This window comes from Rhinolophus sinicus, linkage group LG04, assembly GCF_036562045.2.
Source record: "Rhinolophus sinicus isolate RSC01 linkage group LG04, ASM3656204v1, whole genome shotgun sequence".
Lineage (NCBI taxonomy): Eukaryota > Metazoa > Chordata > Mammalia > Chiroptera > Rhinolophidae > Rhinolophus > Rhinolophus sinicus.
In genome coordinates, this window is record NC_133754.1 from 97,371,993 (window position 1) to 97,392,691 (window position 20,699).

At 43.5% G+C, this 20,699-nt stretch overlaps 1 protein-coding gene and 1 long non-coding RNA gene across 3 annotated transcripts in view; one reads left to right on the forward strand and one right to left on the reverse strand.

Annotated features, from left to right (window-relative positions):
• Positions 1-3,674: 3,674 nt before the first annotated feature.
• Positions 3,675-10,388, reverse strand: LOC141571073 (uncharacterized). Its single transcript, XR_012495594.1, has 3 exons — positions 9,922-10,388; positions 8,464-8,615; positions 3,675-8,322 (listed from the first exon to the last, which is right to left on the reverse strand). It is a non-coding gene; the product is annotated as an uncharacterized LOC141571073 (long non-coding RNA).
• A 185-nt stretch (positions 10,389-10,573) lies between these two features.
• LOC141571072 (phospholipid-transporting ATPase IB-like) overlaps positions 10,574-20,699 on the forward strand; it is a 110,730-nt gene continuing 100,604 nt past the window's right edge. The window contains exon 1 of one of the 2 annotated variants that reach the window (XM_074330046.1): positions 10,574-10,835. In XM_074330046.1, coding sequence (XP_074186147.1) covers positions 10,760-10,835 — 76 coding nt within the window. In that variant the 5' untranslated portion in view covers positions 10,574-10,759. The remainder of the gene's footprint in view (positions 10,836-20,699) is intronic. The other variant, XM_074330047.1, reaches the window with a different exon arrangement.

Genomic DNA, 20,699 nt, shown 5'->3' on the forward strand with positions numbered 1-20,699 from the left:
TCAACACTGAAGATCAGCTTCCTTTGGGATAGAGAATGTTCTAAAATAAATAAAAAATGCTGACATTAAAGCGAGTCTGTGAAACTTGTTTTGCTCAGCATTGTAACTGAGCTTAAACTGTGCAATCTGATCTTAATAGAAATCATGGATTTAAAAGCTTTTATGATTCTTTGAAATTCCCTCTTGCTATTTTAAAATTTATTTCGTAGGTGGAAGGCTACTATTTGGATACTTTGACCCTAAGCCCTAAACTTTCTCTGAGAAAAGGAAATAATTGAGAAATGTTTGAGGAGTTGTAGCATCATTGAAATTAGAAAGTAGTTATTTTATTTATGGAGAATTATGTAAATTAAAGGAAGACACTGATAAGAAATTTTTAGTGGATAGGCATTTTTTATTTTTTATTGGGGAACAGTGTGTTTCTCCAGGGCCCATCAACTCCAGGTCATTGTCCTTCAATCTAGTTGTGGAGGGCGCAGCTCAGCTCCAAGTCCAGTCACCGTTTTCAGTCTTAGTTGCAGGGTGCACAGCCCACCATCCCATGTGGGCATTGAACTGGCAACCTTGTTGTTGAGAGCTCATGCTCTAACCAACTGAGCCATCTGGCTGCCCCTCTGGAAGCTCAGCGGCAACTCGTTGTCTTCAGTCTAGTTGCGGAGGGAGCAGCTCACTGGCCCATGTGGGAATCAAACTGGCAACCCTATTGTTAAGAGCTCGGGTTTTAACCAACTGAGCCATCAGGCTGCCTGCGGATAGGCATTCTTTATGTCCATGACCTTAATTACTTCCCAGAAAGCATCACACAAGGAGAATCAGAAGGTCCAAACATATGTAGGATTTAAGATTAAGGATTTTTGTTTTTCATGTGGGACCTAAAGCCATGGCCAATATATTTGCTGATATATATGCTGATGCCTATGAACGTATTTTATTTTTGAAATCAAAATGTGTTGTGAAGGGCCGGCCTGGTGGCTCAGGCGGTTAGAGCTCCATGCTCCTAACTCCGAAGGCTGTCGGTTCGATTCCCACATGGGCCAGTGGGCTCTCAACCACAAGGTTGCCAGTTCAATTCCTTGACTCCCTCAAGGGATAGTGGGCTGCGCCCCCTGCAACTAAGATTGAACACAGCACCTTGAGCTGAGCTGCCGCTGAGCTCCTGGATGGCTCAGTTGGTTGGAATGCGTCCTCTCAACCACAAGGTTGCCGGTTCGACTCCCACAAGGGATGGTGGGCTGTGCCCCCTGCAATTAGAAAAACGGCAACTGGACCTGGAGCTGAGCTGCGCCCTCCACAACTAAGATTGAAAGGACAACAACTTGTCTTGGGAAAAAAAAAAAAGGCCTGGAAGCCTGGAAGTACACACTGTTCCCCAATAGAGTCCTGTTCCCTTCCCCAATAAAATCTTTAAAAAAAAAAAGTGTTGTGAAACACTGAGAAGTTTTGCTGTTGCTTTGTTTTTATGTTGACACCCATTCATCTCCACATGGCATTCTTTCTAACAGCACATTACAGGTAAATTTGATGACAAAGGGGGGACGAGATGCAGAAAGGATGAAGGGATTTGTATCAATCAATAATATTTTGGTTGCAAGTGACACAAACCTAAGTAGTGTTAGCTTCCAGGAGAGGCTTGGCAGAGGTTTAGTTTCCTGCCCCCATTAATCTCCATAATCCCGCAAAAAATCTACAGTCTTTTACTTAGACTGTACATTTTTTGCGGGATTATTGCCGTAGCTGCAATGTATGTTTTCTCACTCTTTCCTTCCGCAAGTCCTTCTATGTAGAAATTCTAGGACTGCACATAATCGTAAGTAAAAAGGGAATTTATTCAATCACATAAAGTGCAGGGAGTGGCCTGGGCTTCAGAAAAGGCTGGCTTGATCAGGTCAAACAATGTTATCAGAAAATGAATCTCAGTTTTGGCTAGCTGGCCGGGGTCTCTCCGAATGGTGCCAAAATGGCTTCTGGAAGCCCCAAACTGATGTCTTTATAGCTCAAGACCCTCTGTCCTCAAGTGCATCTCTGTGTAGCGCACCCCCCTCCCGGTTTTTCCTGCTCAGATCACCTTTTCACCTGGAGAGAAACCATGGTTTCCAGGGAGACTTAGTCTGATTGGTCAGGATAGTTCCTATGGCCACTGCAGGGGTAGGGAACAAGGGGCTATAATCTTCTCTCTCTCCCCCTAAATCACTTGCAGTGGAGAGAAAGCAGTTCATACACGACGACAGAGTAACAGACGACCATCTGCTAGAGGGTTGATGGACTTCAGCATTTAGTAACTTATGAGTCTGTGTTCATATTGTGTGAGAGTGCATGTGTTCAAAGGTGTAATTGCCTTTGCTAGTCTTTCTTTGGTCAGCTGATGTGAAAGAAAATACAGATGTTTGATTAAAGTCTTTCGTTCTGTTTATATGAAAGTATGCTTTTTTGGTTTGTGCTATTAGGACTGTCTAGAAATACTTTCTTTTTTTCTTCTACTTCTCTGTTGAAAGATCTTTTTGAAGATGTAAGAGAATACAGTAATTATGTGTGGCCACTAGACATACACGGACTAAAGCTCACATCCTGACTCCGTTTATGACCTGCTTGTGTGATCTTGGGCAAATTACTGAACTTCTCTAAACTTGAGTTTTCTCATCCACACGACAGAGATAATAATGTACTTATCTCTTTGCTTTGTTAGGAAAATTAAATGAGAATAAACAAGCAAAGCATTTAGCTTATTGCCTGACACTTAAAAAATGCTAGCCATCATTATCATTATTATAAAACTAGTTCATATGCTTTCAGACTTATTCACTTGTCATCAAGTTTCTGTGTTAGCTGTTGAATTTCCCAGTGCTCTGTAGCTGAGTTGCATCTCCTAAGAGGTTCTTTACCCTGTTATTATGATATTCCTTCTGTTCCCCTGGTTCGGTTTGGCAACCAACCCTGGCTTTGATCAGTTTCTGACATTCATCCTTTGCACATGTTCAGCCAAGGGGAATTTTACCAACAGCTCTGGGCCAGTGAGCTCACTATATTCCTACACTTCATTAGAAACACTTTTTCATACTGTATTGTAAAAAAATTGAAAGATACCAAGAAGTATAAGAAGGAAATAATAATCACCACCCACAGGTAATTACAGTTAATATTTTAATACCTCTCTCTAGATACAGATATATGTCTTGTATATGTATATATTAAAAAATTGATCAAAACCTATATACAGTTTTGCATTTCACCTTTGTTCATTTAACATTATATTATAAATTATTTCTCAAGTCATTAAATATTCTTCAAAAATTTTATTTTTAAAGAGAATCATTTTTTTAAGAAATAATTTTAACTTATTTGCTCGTTCTCTTGTCATTGGGCTTGTTTTCCAGGTTTTTGTGATTATAAATGACATTACTATGAGTATTCTAGTGCAGGCATTTAAAAAGTTCACATCCTTTATTAGTATTTTAAAAGTTGAGGTATAGATCTTAATTATGTAGTTTGATGAGTTTTGAAAAATGCATACACCCAATATGCACTCTTTTATTAAGAAACAGAGCCTTTTTATCATCCCAGGAAGCTTCCTTGAGTCCATTTTCAGTAAATCCCTACAACCTGACCCTTAGAGTTTTTGCCTTTTTTAAAAACTTCATTTAAATGGAATTGTTAAAAGAAAACTTCCACAGACAGTATAGTAGATGAAGTAGGTGAAGTAGGCTTTTATTCAGCAATTCATGAATTGGGCAGCATCCAATCTAGCAGATAGAAAGGAGCTACAAAGAGCTATACAGGCAAGAGATTTTTAAAAATTGAGATATAATTGACATATAACATCAATTTCAGGTGTACAGCATAATGATTTGGTATTTGTATATATTATGAAATATCAACACAGTAAGTCTAGTTAACATCCATCACCACAGTTACAATCTTTTTCTTGTGATAAGAACTTTTAAGATCTCTCTTAGCAACTTTGAAATATACAATACAGTATTATTAACTATAGTCACTATGCTGTGCATTACACACCCAGGACTTATTCATTTTATAACTGGAAGTTTGTACCTTTTGACTCCCTTCACCCATTTCAGCTCCCTCCCTGCTCCACTGTCTTTGGCAATCACTAATCGGCTCTCCGTATCTGTGAGTTTGTTTGGTTTTTAGATTCCACATATAAGTAAGATTATACAGTCTTTTTCTATTTGACTATTTTACTTAGCATAATGCCCTCAAGGTTCATTCATGTTGTCGCAAATGGCAAGATTTCATTCTTTCTTATGGCTGGGTAATATTCCATTATGTAAGTGTACCACATTTTCTTTATCCATTCATGCATTCATGGACAAGTAGGTTGCTTCCGTGTCTTGGCTAGTGTAAATAATCCCGCAACAAGCATGCGGGTACAGATATCTTTTCCAGTTAGTGTTTGCATTTCCTTCTGATAAATTCCCAGAAGTGGAATTGCATTCAGTAATCCTATGTAATTTTTTGAGTTACCTCCATACTGTTTTCCATAGTGGCTGCACCAATTTACATTCCCACCAATGGTGCACAAAGGTTCCCCTTTTTCCACATCCTCACCAACACTTGTTTTTTTTTTTTTTTTTCGATAATAGCTATTGAAACAGGTATAAGATAATAATAACTCATTGTGGTTTTGACTTGTATTTCTCCGATGATTAGTGATGTTGAACACTTTGCAAGAGATGTTTATAGCCCAAAGTGAGCAGGAACAGGAGGTTATACTGGTCATTTGCTGATTGGTTAAAGCAGGGTTACGTTCCTTACTAGAGCAAAGGGAAGTCTTAGAGCCAGGTTAGGTAACTTGTGCTGGATAGATAAGTGCTGATTGGTTGATCTAGGCCTTCCTTTTCTGGGACAGCCAAGAGCATAGAGCATAGAAACTGTTAAGTTTCCGTTTGCTGATGTGGGGCTTAGCATGAGCAACTCCATCTTGGGCCTAATCTAGTTAGTTTAATAGAATCATTCTGTAGCTACTCTTTTCTGTCCTGCTTTCACTCAGCATGTTTTGAGATTCATCTATATTGTTGGTTATTTATTCCTCTTTATTGCTGAGTCATATCCCATTATATGAATATACCAGAATTTGCTTATTCATTCACCTGTTGATGAATAAAATATTTGGATTGATTCCATCTTGAGGTTATTATGAATAAAGCTGTTATTAAGATTTTTTATGATTTCTTTTTGTAACTATTTGTTTATTTCTCTTGGGTAAATACCTAGAAGTAGAATTATGGGTCAAAGGGAAGGTGCACATTTAATTTTATGAGAAACTACAAGTTTTCCAAAGTGGTTATAACATTTTATATTTCCACCAGCCATGTACGAGGTGTGATCAAACAATACGGTGATGTTTAAATTAAAAAAAAATTACAGTAAAAGACACATTGCCATTAATCCCTTTCAAAATACTCTCCCTCACTTCGAACACACTTATCCCTTCTATCCTGCCACTTTTTGAAGCAGTTCTAGAAGTCCTTTTTTGTGAGTGTCTTTGGTTGTGCTGTTGTGGCTGCCTCCATGTCCTGAATCGATTCAAAATGTTTACCTTTCATGGTCGTTTTGACTTTGGGGAAGAGCCAGAAGTCACATGGTGCCAGATCTGGTGAATAAGGTGGAAGAGGACACACCATAATGTTTTTATTTGACAGAAATTGCCATACCTGTAGCGATGTGTGATACAGAGCCTTTCCATTGTGATCACAAACTACGGTGAATGCTGCTGCTGAGTGCCATCCAATGGAAAGACAAGGATCTTCAACATGGGAAGCGGTGCCTTGAACCTTAGTAACAGTGTGTGACAAGTTTCAACTTCTTTGGTGCAGTCAGTCAGGTGTGAGACGTGTGTTTTAAAGTGTGCCGTAAATCATCCTCCATCATGACAACGCTCCATGTCACACACTATTTCCAGTTCAGTAATTTCTGTCAAATAAAAACATTATGGTGTGTCCTCATCCACCTTATTCACTGGATCTGGCACCATGCGACTTCTGGCTCTTCCCCAAAGTCAAAATGATTCAGGACATTGAGGCAGCCATGACAGTGCAACTAAAGACACTCATGAAAGAGGACTTCCAGAGCTGCTTCAGGAAGTAGCAAGAATGATGGAATAAGTGTGTTTGAAGCGAGGGGGAGTATTTTGAGGGGGATTAATGGCAATGTGTCTTTTACTGTAATAATTTTTTAAAATTTAAACATTTACTATATCATTTGATCACACCTCATATATGTGCTGGTTGTTCAATATTCTCTGTAATATTTGGAGTTGTTAATCTTTATTTCGACATTCTGGTGGGTGTGTCATGGAATGTCATTGTGTTTTAATTTGTATTTTCCTGATGATTAACAAATTAGATTTGTCTTTTTAGTATTAAATTGTAGGAGTTATCTATATATTCTAGACACAAGTCCTTTGTCAGATGTATGCATTATGAGTGTCTTCTCACAGTCTGTGACTTGCCTATTCGTTTCCTTGGTGGTGTCTTTTGATGAGCAAAAGTTTTATTTTTGATGATGTTCAATTTATAAGGTTATCCTTTTATGGCTATGCTTTGTATGTCCTGTGTAAGAAGTATTTTTTCCTGTATTTTCCTCTACAAGCTTTATCTGTTTACTTTTTTACATTTAAGTCTATGATCCATTTTGAGTTAATTATTGTGTATGGTTAAGGGGTCAAGCTTACTTTTCCATATGAGCATCAAGTTGTTATAGAAGTATTTATTAAAAAGACTATATTTTTCCTATTGAATTACTTTATTGCCTTTATCAAAATTATTCAACCATATGTGCGTGAATCTATTTCCGGACTCATTTCTGCTTCAGTGATCTGTGTAGTCATGTCTATACCACCACGTCTGGATTAGTGTCACTATTCTAGTAAGACCTGAAATCACATAAAGTACTTCAGTTTTGTTCTTTGGGAGCCCAAATGCCTTGTTTTCAGTGTGAAGGGCTTGTTCATCTTTCACTAATTTTCCATACATATTTTATGATTTTGGTGCAATTATAAATAATACTGTATTAAAATTAAAATTGCTTGTTGCTAGTTCTGGTAGATTGTATTTCCAAAAAGGGCTGCAACCGAGTTTCCAATCCTCATGCTCTTCCAGAATCTTCCCACTTTACCATCAAGAGATGGAGTCAATTTCCTGTTTCCTTGGATAGATTGGGCCTTTGTGACTGCCTTAACAAACAGGATGTGGTGGAAGTGATTCTAATACTAGATTAGAAGGTGACAGCTTACACCTGGCTCTGTCTCCCGGGACCCTTTGAACCCAGCCACCGTGTTGAAAGGAAGCCCAGACTACCTAGAGAGACCATGTCTAGGGACACCAGATGACAGCCCCAGTTAAAATTCCATTTGCAGCCAGCGTGGCATGCCAGATGTGAATGTTAATGAGTGAATGAATAATTGAGGGGGACCTGGTTTGGGACAACTGCCCATTTTGTCATTAGGCAGATTGATAATGACAGTTCTACTGACTCTTTCTTCTTCTATGTCCAGTTTGGGACACTGCTCTCTAAAAACAATGTGTCAGAATGAGAAGAATTTAGAGAAGTGTTAAGAGTCATCAACATGCCTTTACACAATGCTAAATAAGACCATCATAGAAGAATGAATTATCGTCTTTCCTGAGTCCTTTGCCCAATATTGTCAGGGTTGCTTTGTTTGTTTGTTTGTAAATAACAACAGGGAAAGAGGAAAGAGTCCCTATGAAGAAAGCCTAAAAGGAAATTGGTCTGGGGACAGAAGGACAGGAAAGGGATTAGGGAGTAGTGGCTTCCGCTGTGTCTTATTATTTCCTAAACTGGAGAGTAGGTACATGGATGACAGCTGTCTGCTTATCTACACCTTTTTACATGACCTATATATGTCATTTCCTTTTCTTAAATGTTTATATATGTATAGACATATGCATACATATATAAAAGGTATAAATGTATGAACATTTAAAACAGGAAATGGGGTTTTAGTTTGAGGAAACGAAGGGCTTGAGGAATGGCTACAAGTTTTCATTTGTAGGAAAGAACTTCTTGAGAAGGATGTGACCTGGTGGTTCTCTAGAAGCATGAAGATTAAATAAGGAAGAATGGGCTTAAATTAAAATAGAAGAAATGTAAGATGGTCATAGGAAGAACTGCTTGAAAACCCTACTTCTTGAACATTGGATTGGGCTGTCTAGAGAAGTTGTACAGATGTCCTTCCTTGGAAATCTTGGAGACGAGTAGAGCCAGCCTTTCTGCAGTGTCAGCACCTGAGGCCGTGGGGCCTCTCTCTGGGAAACTGGGTACATCTCCGCTGATCTCCCTGCTTAGCTAGAGGGGCACACAGGGTAGTGAGGATGGAGACAGTTGGCTTTCAGGGAAAGAAAACTCTAATTCCCATTTTTCCTCCACTTCATCCCTAAGGAAGAAAAGGGCTGCTGTGGCTTAGCTCAATGATACATATCAACCCACCATGCTAGGGGCTTGGCTTGTGTCCTTCTTGGATTCTCTTCAGCGACTCTTTCTTTCTTCTGCAGGCGGCTTCTGTTACCTGACTTGTGAACCCCTGGGGTGGTGGCTCTAGGACACTGAGGCACATTCTCTTTCTTGAGAAGTTCTTGCTTCTGTAAGGATAGAGACAAAATTAATTTCTCTGACTCTCCCTGTTCTCTGTATTTTGCATTTACTCTTCCTTCTTTTTACAGGCTTGTCTCCCTCGATTCTAGCCTAGACAGTCTCTTGCAAAGAGGAATGGATTTCTCCGAGAGGCCAAGCATAGGTTGAGCAAGCCACACTGGCATTTGGATTCTAAAGCTAATAATAAATTCTGATCATTTGCCAGCTTTTTGTCCTTTGTGTACACACATCCCTTGAAGACCTCAAAGATAGGATTTACGTCTGGATTCTGTGGCCAATTGTCCTCCTAATCTCTCTAAGTTCCCAGAAGAGATACCGACCAGCCACTCAGATCTGGGGAATTTACCACAGCAATCAGTGAGACACCACAAGTTCAAGTGAAATACCCATCTACCGCTCCTGGCACCTATGCTCTGATCTTCAAGGTGTGCAACTGAGCTATCTTACCTTGCGAAGTTGGCAGGGCGGTTTTGGTAATTGGAAGATAAACATGAAAACAGAAGCAACAACCTCAATTCATGACAGGGTTGCAAAAACCCACGGTAGGACACTGACGGGGTCAGCCTGGGGTGGCCAAGGCAAATGTTCTATATTTAACATATTCAGTTTCTTTCTCAAAAATTAAAAATAACCTCTATCTACTTTTTCTGTTCCCGTCTAGTTATGAAAAAATTTTTTTCTATATATCCTAAAGTTTGAAGTTGAAAAAGGCATATTTTCCACTCAAGTCCCCTTCGGTTCTGCTTAGGTCCTCAAGGGGTGATTATCCATAAAAACATTTATTGAATCATTAGTGACAAAGTTTTGAGAAACTCATTGCTAGGATGCACTAGCTGTAAGATCACCTGCAGCAGCTATGAATGCCCCCCGAGAACACATCGCTCTCCCCTCAAAGCTCAGCTGGACAATTTAGAACATTTTCTTCTTGCTCAATTTCCTGCAAAAGACTCATTTCTTATCAGCAACATTTTTCTGTTGCAGAAGGAGTTGGGGGACTGGGGAGCCCCATTTTCCCCACACTGATTCCATCTGCTGAATTCTGTTCTCCTTGTTGGTCCCTGAAGTTTTTAATTTATGTTAAATGAAGAATAATGATCACAGCAGTAAATGCAGGGTCAGATTCTTACATGAATATGTGTATATATATATGTTTTTTTTAACTCAGAAGTCAGAATTCCATCAGATATTAAGAATATTCAGTTTTTTTTCTTTATGGAACTGTGCCCAGAAGGACCAAGCACAGATTAAACTACTAGCTGACAAGTAAAAACAATAAAAAATAGATCAACTGACCTTGGACAAGTCACCTCGCCTCTTAATGATTTTGCTTCTGTGTAAGGAGATGTGAGTGTGTGTCCGTGTGTGTCCGTGTGTGGGTGTGTGTGCGCGCGCTAAGTGATCCCTAGGAGTTCTTACAGCTTTAACAGGCCATTCAGTAGAATTCTAGGCAGGCCGTGGGCACTGGGGGTTAGGAGTCTGCAGACCCAGGCCTTCTCTGAGTTCCAGGCTACATCGGACACCGTAGGAACAATGTTCCTGTAAAGAACCCACACAGTTCCCACCTAACTGGGCATGGAAACACAGAAACTTCAAAAAGAAAGGAGGTTATGAGTTCTGAACGATTCATATGAGACACGTGCACCCCGTGACAAGCGCCAGGCAGGTAAAATAGGTAGCAGATAGGCATAGACAGAAAACGGTACCCCGAGGGGCTTCCATCTCCTAGAAGCGTCCCCCAAAGCGCCGACGCACCCCCACATCCAACAATCTCACCCCATCGCCTTCTCCGCCACCTAAACCCCTTAGTCCTGCCTAACGTTTCAGATTCTTCCCAGCCCCGCTCCTCCTCGCGCGGGACTCCCCGCGGAGGCCGTACCCCTCCCCCGCCGCCGCAGCCCGGGCCCGCGAGGCCGCAGCGGGACGTTCGCGGGCGCCGCCGCACTGGCCCGCCGCTGCGGCACGACGCGCACCCTCCGGCGGCGGCCGCGGCTCCGGAGCCCGCGCTCCCGGCCGCCCCTGCAGCCCGGGCCCGGCGCGCGTCCACCCATGACCCTCGGGCCGCCGGCCCAGCCAGGCGTGTGCGCAGCCTCCGCCACTCGCCCGGGGCCGCGAAGCCCCCCACTGGGGCGAGATGCTGAGCGGCTCCGGCCTGGACAGAGCTCTTAAGATGTCCCTGCCTCGAAGGTCGAGGATCCGCTCGTCCGTAGGTGAGAGGGGAGGGACTCGGGGAGGGAGGGTCCGCGGGGCCGGCGCGGGCGCTGTTAGGTGACACTGCCCCGCCCTCTGCCCGGCCTCCCCTCCCTGGGATCCTGGGGCCGCAGGATCCACCCATGCTACGCGCTGCCCTTTCCTGGGGGGCTGGGCGCCACTACACCTGCGAAGCCGTTAAGGGCCACAGGCCTGCGATGGGGCGGGGGGCGTCAGAGACCCCGGCCCGCCCCTGGCACGGGTGCGCGTGTGAGCGCGACCTGCGCATGCCCGCCCGCCCCAGCGCGGGGAGGCGGTGGCTGGTGGCCGTGACCCAGGCGGCAGTGCCCGGTCGTCTCCCACCGCGGTGGGCACGGTTGGTGGGCGCAGAGACCATCCCGCCTCTCCCGCTGGCGCCCGGCCTTGCCTTTTGCAGTGTTTCCCGCAGGGCTCAGAGGGAGCCAGAAGGTCACGCGAGTGTTTTTCACTCCCGGGCCCTCGGGCCTCGCGCGCGCCCACCGCGCAGCCACCCAGCGGCGGTGGGGATCGCCCGGCACACGGCCCGCAGGTGGCAGGCGCCTGGGCGTTGGGCCGCCGAATTGTTTAATGCCGTCCACCTGGCGCTTCAGACAGCATTTCCCACCACTCACGTCGGTAGACGCCTGTATTATTGTTGTTGTTATTATTATTTACATATTTAGAAACCAAAATCTTGTGGAGTTGGGTGTTATGTGATTATGTGATTATGATACATGACGTTTCCCAGACCCTTAGCTAATGAAAAACGGAAAGGGAGCTTCAAAAACGATTGGATTTCTTACCATTTCAGGATTCCTGGCAAGTTTGTAGGTAGATCTTTGATATGAAGAAGGCACAGGGTTTGCAATTTGGAGCCGAGGTCACTTGGAATCTTTGTGTTTCTTGCTTTGAGAAAATAGGCATATAAAAATCACTGACTTTACTATTTCTGTAGTTGAGTAATGTGAGAGGGAAACAGCTTATTAGGTAATTTGGACCAGTGTTTCTTAAATTTGAGTAATATAAGGGCACCTTCAAATAAATTTGGACAGGAATCCCAGTGTAAAAGGAGCACGGGGCTGACCGGTTGAGACCAGACCGTGGGGTGCAAGGGCTGAAGCAGGGAGCCCAGTGGGAGGGGACAACAATAATCCAGGTGCCAGATGGTTCCCCTGGCAGCACTAAGGTGGAAGGAGGGGGTGGGCACATCCTCATAGGTTTGAAGGTAGAGCCAACAGCATTTGCTCCTGATTTGGAGGTGAGACTTAAGTAACAGGAGAGTCAAAGGTCGCGCGGAGGCTTTGGGTCTCAGAAACCTGGACAAGATGCCTCTTCCTGAGATGGGGAAGAGGACAGAAAGAACCGGGTTCTCTCTTGTGGAAGGAGGGGTGGTGGTCAGGGATTTGGTTTTGAACCTAGGAAGTGCCTACTAGAGAGCCAAGTGGAGATGTTTAGTAGAGAGTTAGATTTAGGAGCCTGGAGTTCAGGGGACCGTTTTAGAGCAGAGAGAGAAATTCAGGAGTCCTCAGCAGGATGGCTCCATGGGTGCCGCCTGCGTTTGCCTCAATGCTCAGCTGCTCCTGTCTTGAAAGTCTTAATAATTTTTGCACAAGGAGCCTGCATTTTCATTTTGCACTGGGCCCTGCAGATTACGTCAGCAGTGTGTATAGATGTGGCCAAAAGGAGAGGGGTCCTTGCACTGGGTCCTGGACACGCTGTCATTTCAAGGTCATGGAGATTAGAGCAACAGCAAAGGGGCTGAGAGGATGACCAGTGAGGTCAGAAGAGACCCCAAGAAGGGTGCTGAGCAGCTCAGGGGGCAAATGTGCAGGTAGCGGGGGGTGTTCAGGTGTCCCCAGCGCTGCTGACACCTCAAGGAAGATGAGGCCTGAGACGGACTGTTGGATGTGGAGACATGCAAGTCATCGGTGACCTTGCAAAGAGCTATTTTGGTGTCACCATTGAGATCAATGTCTACAGAGCAGTTTTGAGAGAGACTAAGAGGACAGACACTGGGAACAGCATTTCTAGAAAACTCTTTTGGGTAAATTTTGTAGAAGAGGGGGAGAGCAAATCGAGTGGTAGCCGGAGGAGATTTTGTGTTCCAGAAAGGATGTTTTAAGACTAATACTGCAATTATACAGTCGAATGTCCGAGTAAGGCGCTTTTAGGGAGAAGGGAGGGCCAGTGATCTGTGGTCAACAATGAGAAGCAGGGTCATCAGGGTAGAGCAGTGAAGGCCAGAGGCCAGAGGGGGAGCTTATGGGGCCTCTTGCTGATGACAGGCTGCAAGTTCTAGAAGACAGAGAGGATGGTGTAAGAGACGGATCTATTTAGAATATTTATACACTGTGTGAGGAAGGGCGAGGGCCCTCTGGGGTGAGTCGGGTGAACTTGGGCATGGGGTCACATAGGGCCGTTTTGTTTGGATGATGACCCAGGCAGATAGAGGTGCTGAGGCTGTGAGTGTTGTGAGGGGAGAGATGGTTGGAAGCTGGGGGGCTGGCCCAGGAGTGTCCTGAGCCTGAAACCTCTTCTTTTTCTCCACTTGATAGCGACGGGAGCCAGGAGTGGGGCACTGCTGTTGGCAGAACCAGCACTCAAAGTTTTGGGCAGCTTCTTCACCCACTCTGTAAAAATTTCTTGGCTCTTTTTGGACCCTTACTCTTCCATTTGTTTTTCTCTTTGACTGGAAGTAGGATGTGTTGGTGGGCATGAGTAAGGAGTGGGCAGCTCCGAAGCTCTCAGTGAGTGCGGGGCCCATCATTTGTCCAGGGGGCCACAATTAGGGACGTATTTGATCCCACAGCCAACTGGGATGAGCTGCTTTTCAGATGTATTTTTTTAAAAGAGACTTTTCTGAAAACAAAACAAAAACAAAGCCAAAAATATCCTGTTAGGATTTTGGTTAAATTTCCATTAAGTTTGTGGATTAATCTGGAGAGAATAGACATTTTAAAAAATGTTGTGTCTTCTTAACTACAAATGTGATATCACTCATCATTTCATGTCTTTTATGTCTTTTGTTAAAGTGCCATAATTTTCTCCATGAGGTTTCCATGCATTTTAAAAGGTTGATTCCAAGATACTTCTGTTTCTATAATGAATGGGATTATTCAAAATTTACATTTTTAATTGGTTGTTGCTGGTGTCTAGGAAAATTACTGGATTTTTCTGTTGACTTTATATCCAACAAGTCAGTGAATTGTCTCATACATTTTGATAGCTTATGGATTCTCTTAATTTTCTGTGACAATCTCATTATCTGCAAATAATAATTTTGCTTCTTCCTTCATTATTGTTATAACTCTTATTTTTTCCTTATTGGATTATATTTGCTAGTACTGTCAGTAAAAGGTTGACCGGAAGTGCCATGCTTGTTTTGCTCTTAGGACACTACAGGGAATGCTTCCAGCATTTTAAGTTGAGTATAATATTTACTGTCGGAGTTCAGTAGCTGTTCTGTAATACACTAAAGAAGTGCTCTTCTGTTCCTACCCAGAAGTTCAGTAAGGGCAGAGGCTCATTTATTGTGCAGGTTAAGACAATCATGAGGGACCAGGAAAATACCTAAAGATTCCCAGATGGTTGTGGGAGTCTCTCCCTTTTGTCGTGGATCTCTGTGTTCATTAAAAGTGAGTCATGGCACACCTAGCAGAATGGCTATAATAAGCAGTGACATCACCAAATCCTGGCAAGGATGCAGAGAAACTGGGTCACTGAGACATTGTTGCTGGGGATTTAAAATGGTACAGCCACTCAGGAAAAATGTCTGGTCGTTTCTTGTAAAGGTAAACATGTGACTTCCATTAGCCACAGCCATTATATTCTTGGTCATTTATTCCTGAGAAATGGAAATATCTTCACATGAAAACGTGTTAGGTCAGTATTACATGGCAGCTTTGTTTGTAATAGCCAAAAACTAGATGGTCTTCAATGGCTGGATGATTAAACAAACTGGTACATCCATGCCATGGAGTGCTACTCGGCAGTGAAGAAGGAACCAACTACTGTATACCCAACAACTGGGATGGATCTCCAGGGAATGCACTGAGTGAAAAAAGCCCAATCCCCAGAGCTTACGTGCTGTCTAATCCTACTTACACAGCATTCCTGAAATGACAAAATTGTAGAAGTGGAGAACGGATTAGTGGTTGCCAAGGGTGATGGCGGGTGTGGGGGGAGAAGGATGAAAGGGCAACGTGAGGGATCCTTGTGGGAGAGACATGTTCTGTCTCCTGACTTACCCAGCATCAGTATCCTGGCTGTGATTATTGTACTGTAGTTTTTAAGATGTTTCCAGTGGGAGAAACTGAGGAAAGGATCCAGACAGCCATCTCTGTATTATTTCTTACAACTGCTTGTGAATCTAAAATGATCTCCTGATGAAAAAAAAGCAAACCGTAGTAAATTTTCATCAAAAGAAAACAGTTAATTGTCACGCTTCAGGTCTTGTAATATGCTCCCATTCACGACATTCGAGTTACATTATGATACTTTCAGTGATAGGATGTTCGCTTGGGGCAATTAAATTGCACACCACCTATTTTTATAGCACAGCAGAGCCTGGGTGTTTGGGAAACTTAGTGCTTGGCATGTCACTTTCTATTTGTTATATTTTGGTAGGGTCTGGAGCAGGGTGAACTTAGACAGTGGTTTATTCCCCTAAAATTATGCTCCTCATTTTTTTGCAACCTAGTAATGAAAGGATCAAAGATCACAATCTGCTTCAAGATGGTATGCTGAGCTGCGTACTATTTTAGTAAAATAATTCTGGGATTATTATTTCTTCTCGCTAAAAAATATCTTTGACCCCTCTCTTAACAAGGATACTGAATTATACTTTTGTCACTTCTACCATTCTCTAAAGATATATTTTGTACCAGCGTGTCTGAGACATTTTACCAGGGTGTGGAATACAAAGACTAATAAGACGGGGTCTTCCTGCCTCCGGAGCTTCCGTCTGCTCAGGGCAGAGCCTTTTGCTGCACTAAGGGAGACTGGAAACAGCTGTTGATTGTAACAAATATATATTGAGTGCCTACTATGTGCCAGGCACTGCTCCTGCTGCTAGAGCAGAGAGCAGAGCAGAGGTCACAACACGCCTGGTGTGTGCTCTCAACTCTCTTATCCTGCCCGGCGTTGACACTCATGCACGGCACCCACGGACAAACAGGGAAGTGACGTGGCTGAGTGTGTGTATGAGTGTGTGGCGCGGGGTGAGTAGTGAGAACCTAACAGAAGAGGCGGCTCTTTTCCATGGACTACGGTGTCAGTGGTGTGTAAGCAGACGCTTCCTTCCTGTCGTACTGAATTCATGGATTTGGCGAAATAAGAACAGATTAGCGATGAAGAGCAGGCAGTGAGCGCACAGACCAAATCCAGACACCGGAGGATGGCAGCTCTTCCAGAAACCGGCCTGAGCCCTCCTCCAGATCCCACACTCATCCACGCATGTCTTCTGCCCGCTCCTGGTCATCAAAGGGCTTTTTGGTTTTGTTCTGCATATACAGGGTTCCTATGTGGACTTAGTTTACACATACCGACCTGTTCCACGTTTCAAGGGGGAGAATGAGGAGAATCGGGGCGGCTGAAAGTACGAGGAGCTGTAATGTTAGGATGTAAGGGCTGGACAGTATCTCAGCGATGGCTGAGTCCCCTCATTTCACAGATGAGAACGGTTCAGAAATGTTCTTTTCTTGCTGGTTAACGTCCATCAGGACCAGCTAATTTCCAAGGCCAGTGTGTTTTCTACCATCTCCAGCCTGCCTAGTTCAATAGCAGACCTAAGTTGAGCAGAACAAGTTCATTCAGTCCACAATGTTTCCTCTTCCTCAAATGGAAATAAATGCAGAACTGGGCCTAATTTCCAACCGTTTTCTGTACTCAGTAAGTAAAGATTTGACTGAGCTCTGTCATGGATTATTTTTGGACTTAGTCCGATGGTCCAGATTATGTTTGAAGTTTCTTTGAGGTAGTAACATGTATATAGGGGTTGAAACACCAAGTTTTAGGGTTAGAGAGAATTGGATTCAAATTTTAATGGTCATTTGCTACCTATATGATGACATGAAAAAGCCTCCTTTACTTCTGTTACAGATGAGGATGAAAATGAACTTTGTATCTCATGGGGTTGTTGTGGCTAGCGAGGAATAATGTGTATAAAAGTGCATGCATTGATTATTGATTCATTCAGATAACTTTGATGCAATCAAGCTTATATTGACAGTATGTCAGGTCTTTCTCATGTTGCCCTTCAGCAACCAAGGCCAACGCATCTACCTAGATACTTACTCTGCATAATAGCAGAATTGGCAAAAACGTCAGTTGTTTTCCTTTTCCCTCCTCCAAATCTAACAATCAGTAGAGGCCTAACTAGGAGATGATCACGTAGGGTCATTACTGGAGAATTGAAGGGTTCTTTGTGTGTCATTATGCAGGTGAATGTGACTACCTGCCAAGCACTCTGATTAGAGACGGAGTGTTCATTCTCGAATGTCTCTGAAGGTTGTCACCTTTTGCTAAAAGTCGTCCTGCCTTCAAGGCCATTGCTTACCCTACAGGTAGCTGACAAGCGTCGCAGTGATGGCTTCTGTTTAATAATTGATTTTATTTTTCCAGCGGATATTTTCTCTTAAACCCTGACCTGATGGAGGTGACAGCTAGACAAATGGATTAAATTAAAATTATTCTCTATAAAGTTTTTAAACATTTATGGGTGGATGTGTATAAAGCACCTTTAAAGATGAGTGTCTACCTTTCCTCCTTGGATCTTTACATTTACTAAATATAACCTCTGGTCAATACCACACTGAATACCAGAGGTTATTTACATCCATTTAGGCCGGGAGAAGTGCTCAGAGCAACGTTAACAACTATTAGGAAAGGTTAAAAATAAAAGTGACCTCATACCCACGCCTGGGGAGTTTCTCCCCATTCCCATCAAGGGCAAACCCCGGAACAGGGCCTAACAGAGGACCCTTGCCTAGATGGAGCAGTGCTGAAGTGGGGGTGGTCAGTTGCACAGCAGGGTACCCTGACAGCACGAAAGGGCCCCATCATACCTGCATGGCTACCCGGGTGTACCTGCATAGATGTGTTCATGAGGGTGCATGAATGACACTGTTCATTCATCAGCCATGATCATGGAGGGCGTGCTGGGCCCACGTATTACCACAGATGTGTGTGTGTGTGTGTAAGTCTGTTGCTCAGAGAGTTCATCTCTTACCTTGCTCACTGCCTGCCTAAGTTTCAGAATCTGATATATCGTCAGATTTCATCCTAAAAGTCGACCTAATCCTAATTAACTTTGATTTAGAGGTTTTTATATTTGCAAGTAAGTTTCCCACTCTTTTGTAATCTTATACCAAAGAATAAAGAAATGTCACATTTCACACATTTCAGTGAAGCGTCTGGGGGCTCGTTTTCCCTTCTGTCTCCAGAGGTACTGCGTTAGCCGTAAGCAGCACTGAGCATCCCAGGATTACTGTAACTATTTTAAGCTCGTTACCGAGACTGATCCTATGGGAAACCAGGGTCAGTAAACCACTATATGGAGTCAATGCTTCTCTGTCCTGACATTTGGAATCTCATTCCAGACACTAAGTTCAAAAATGGTTGCTTTTCTCCGAGGCCTTAAATGGCAGCTTTGTATCATGGAGAAGTTCACGTTCAAAGGGAGGAACCGTCCTGGCTGGTGACCCATCCAGGTGAGTGCCGGAGGATCAGGCCTCGTCAACTATTTTTAGCCACAGAATCATTATCCTTATTTAAGATGCCTTTCTATTTTTTTTCTTTATTCTAATGCAGTCAGGAAACACAACTTTGGTTTTACCACCACAGAATTTTTATCTTTGAACTCCCAAAGAGTTACTGGAGCAGGCCCACTAAGTGATCTCTGGTCCCCTGGAATTGCAGGACTCACTCAGCAGCTGAGTCTAACCCGCCTGGGCTGCTAAGAGTATAGGGTAGCGGTTCTGTTTCTGTCGTGTCCCCTTCTGCCCCTCCCGCCACGTCCCTTTATTTTGAGCTGGTAAGAATAAGAGAAATAGACTCTCTCCAGTTCACGTTCACGTTGAAATACGTCTATTCAGCTCTGTGGAACTCTTCCACTGTCTGATTTTCTGCTGTTAGGATTCAGGCAGATTTTCTCAAGGGAAGACACCAGTGTGGGCAGGTGATTGAGAAGGTGACGCAGATAGAAAGCAATTGGGCTGGATGTAAAGATCAGCAAAGACTGCAAATGAAGTGCACTGTTAGGGGCTGTTGTCATATTCCAGGCGAGGGCCCGAGCCAGGGCGACATCAGAGGGGAGAGGACAGGCTGGCTGAGTTGGGATTGACAAGATACAGACGTGGAAAGCAGGGAGCGGGGGATGCGGTAGAAGCTCTTCCTGGTGAGGGGCAAGGAGAAGAGTTGTAATTCCTCCTCCCCGTCCAGCATTTGTCCTTCAGAGAGCCCAAGACACTGCGCAGAGTAGGCAGTACTTCATAGGGTCAGACATTGTCAAAGTTGAAGGTGACTTTCTCGATCCGGTGGCCACAGCTGCGTGTGGCTAATGAACTTGAGATCTGAGAGAGGGACCTGCGCTGTGCTCTGAGGGGAACACGCACACGGGGCTTTGAAGACTTACTACTAAAAAGGAATGTAAGGCATCTCACGAATGTTTTGTGCTTAGTGTGCGTTGAAATCATATGTTGGCTGCGTTGAGTTAAATGAAATAGATTATGAAATTATTTTCTGTGTTTCTTTTTACTTTTTTGAGTGTGGCGAGTAGGACATTTCCAGTTGTGTTTGTGGCTTGCACTATAGTTCTATTGGACAAGACTATTACAGATCGTCTTGTCTGAAACTTTTTGATTGACTGTTCATGGGGTTGCAGACTTTCAGAAATAAAATCACATGGCAGCCCAAAACCCTGGTGTTTAAACCCCAGCAGGCTGTTAGCGCCACTGCGTCTTGGTGAGAAGAAAAAGCAGGTTTTATTACTAGGGGATGAAGCTAGACGTTTTAGCTTGTTCACGATTTTGAGTTTTTAGGAATTTTCTTTTAAACCACATTGATGAAATGATGGGCTGTGATAATATAGAGTGTTGGTAACCAAGATGATACTTGTGTTGTGGTTACCTTGTATCAGGGATGTGTGGTTACTGTGCTTTCTGGCCGTGATTGGACACCCAGTCTGTGCGTCTATACGATGCAGAGCTCTGTGTCTGCATTCTGTGATATGTTTCTGTGCGGGTCTTGGCTTTATGAGCATGACTGTAGAGTATGACTGAAGGTGCCCAGGGCAGCAGAGGTATTCCGTGGTTCTGAACCCATCATCCCGGCTCTTTTGTGCAGGATGATGTGTCGACAAGATGCACCACAGCAATGCCAGCAATATGATGCTGAGGCGATGGAGAGGACGTCTTAGGTGTCTGTGTGGACTCTGAGTTCAGTGCTGTGGTGTCACACCGGGAGGTGAGCACTGTAGTGTCACACTGTGACAAATGTATAATGACATGTGACCACCATTACAGCATCTCACAGAGTATTTCCACAGCCCTAAATATCCTCTCTGCTCTGCCCATTCATCCGTCCCGCCCCCAATCCCTGATCTTTTTACCTCTCCATAGCTCTGCCTTTTCCAGAATATCATTTGGTTAGAATTATACAGAATGTAGCCTTTTTAGATTGGCATTTTTTGCTTAGTGATATATGGAGTTAAGGTTCTTCCGTGTATTTTTGTGGATTGATAGCTCATTAAAAAAAATCCCTGAATAATGTTCTATTGTCTGGATGCACCACCGTTCATTTATTCATAAATCTGTTGAAGGACATCTCGGTTGATTCTAAGTTACGAAAATTATGAATAAGGCTGCTGT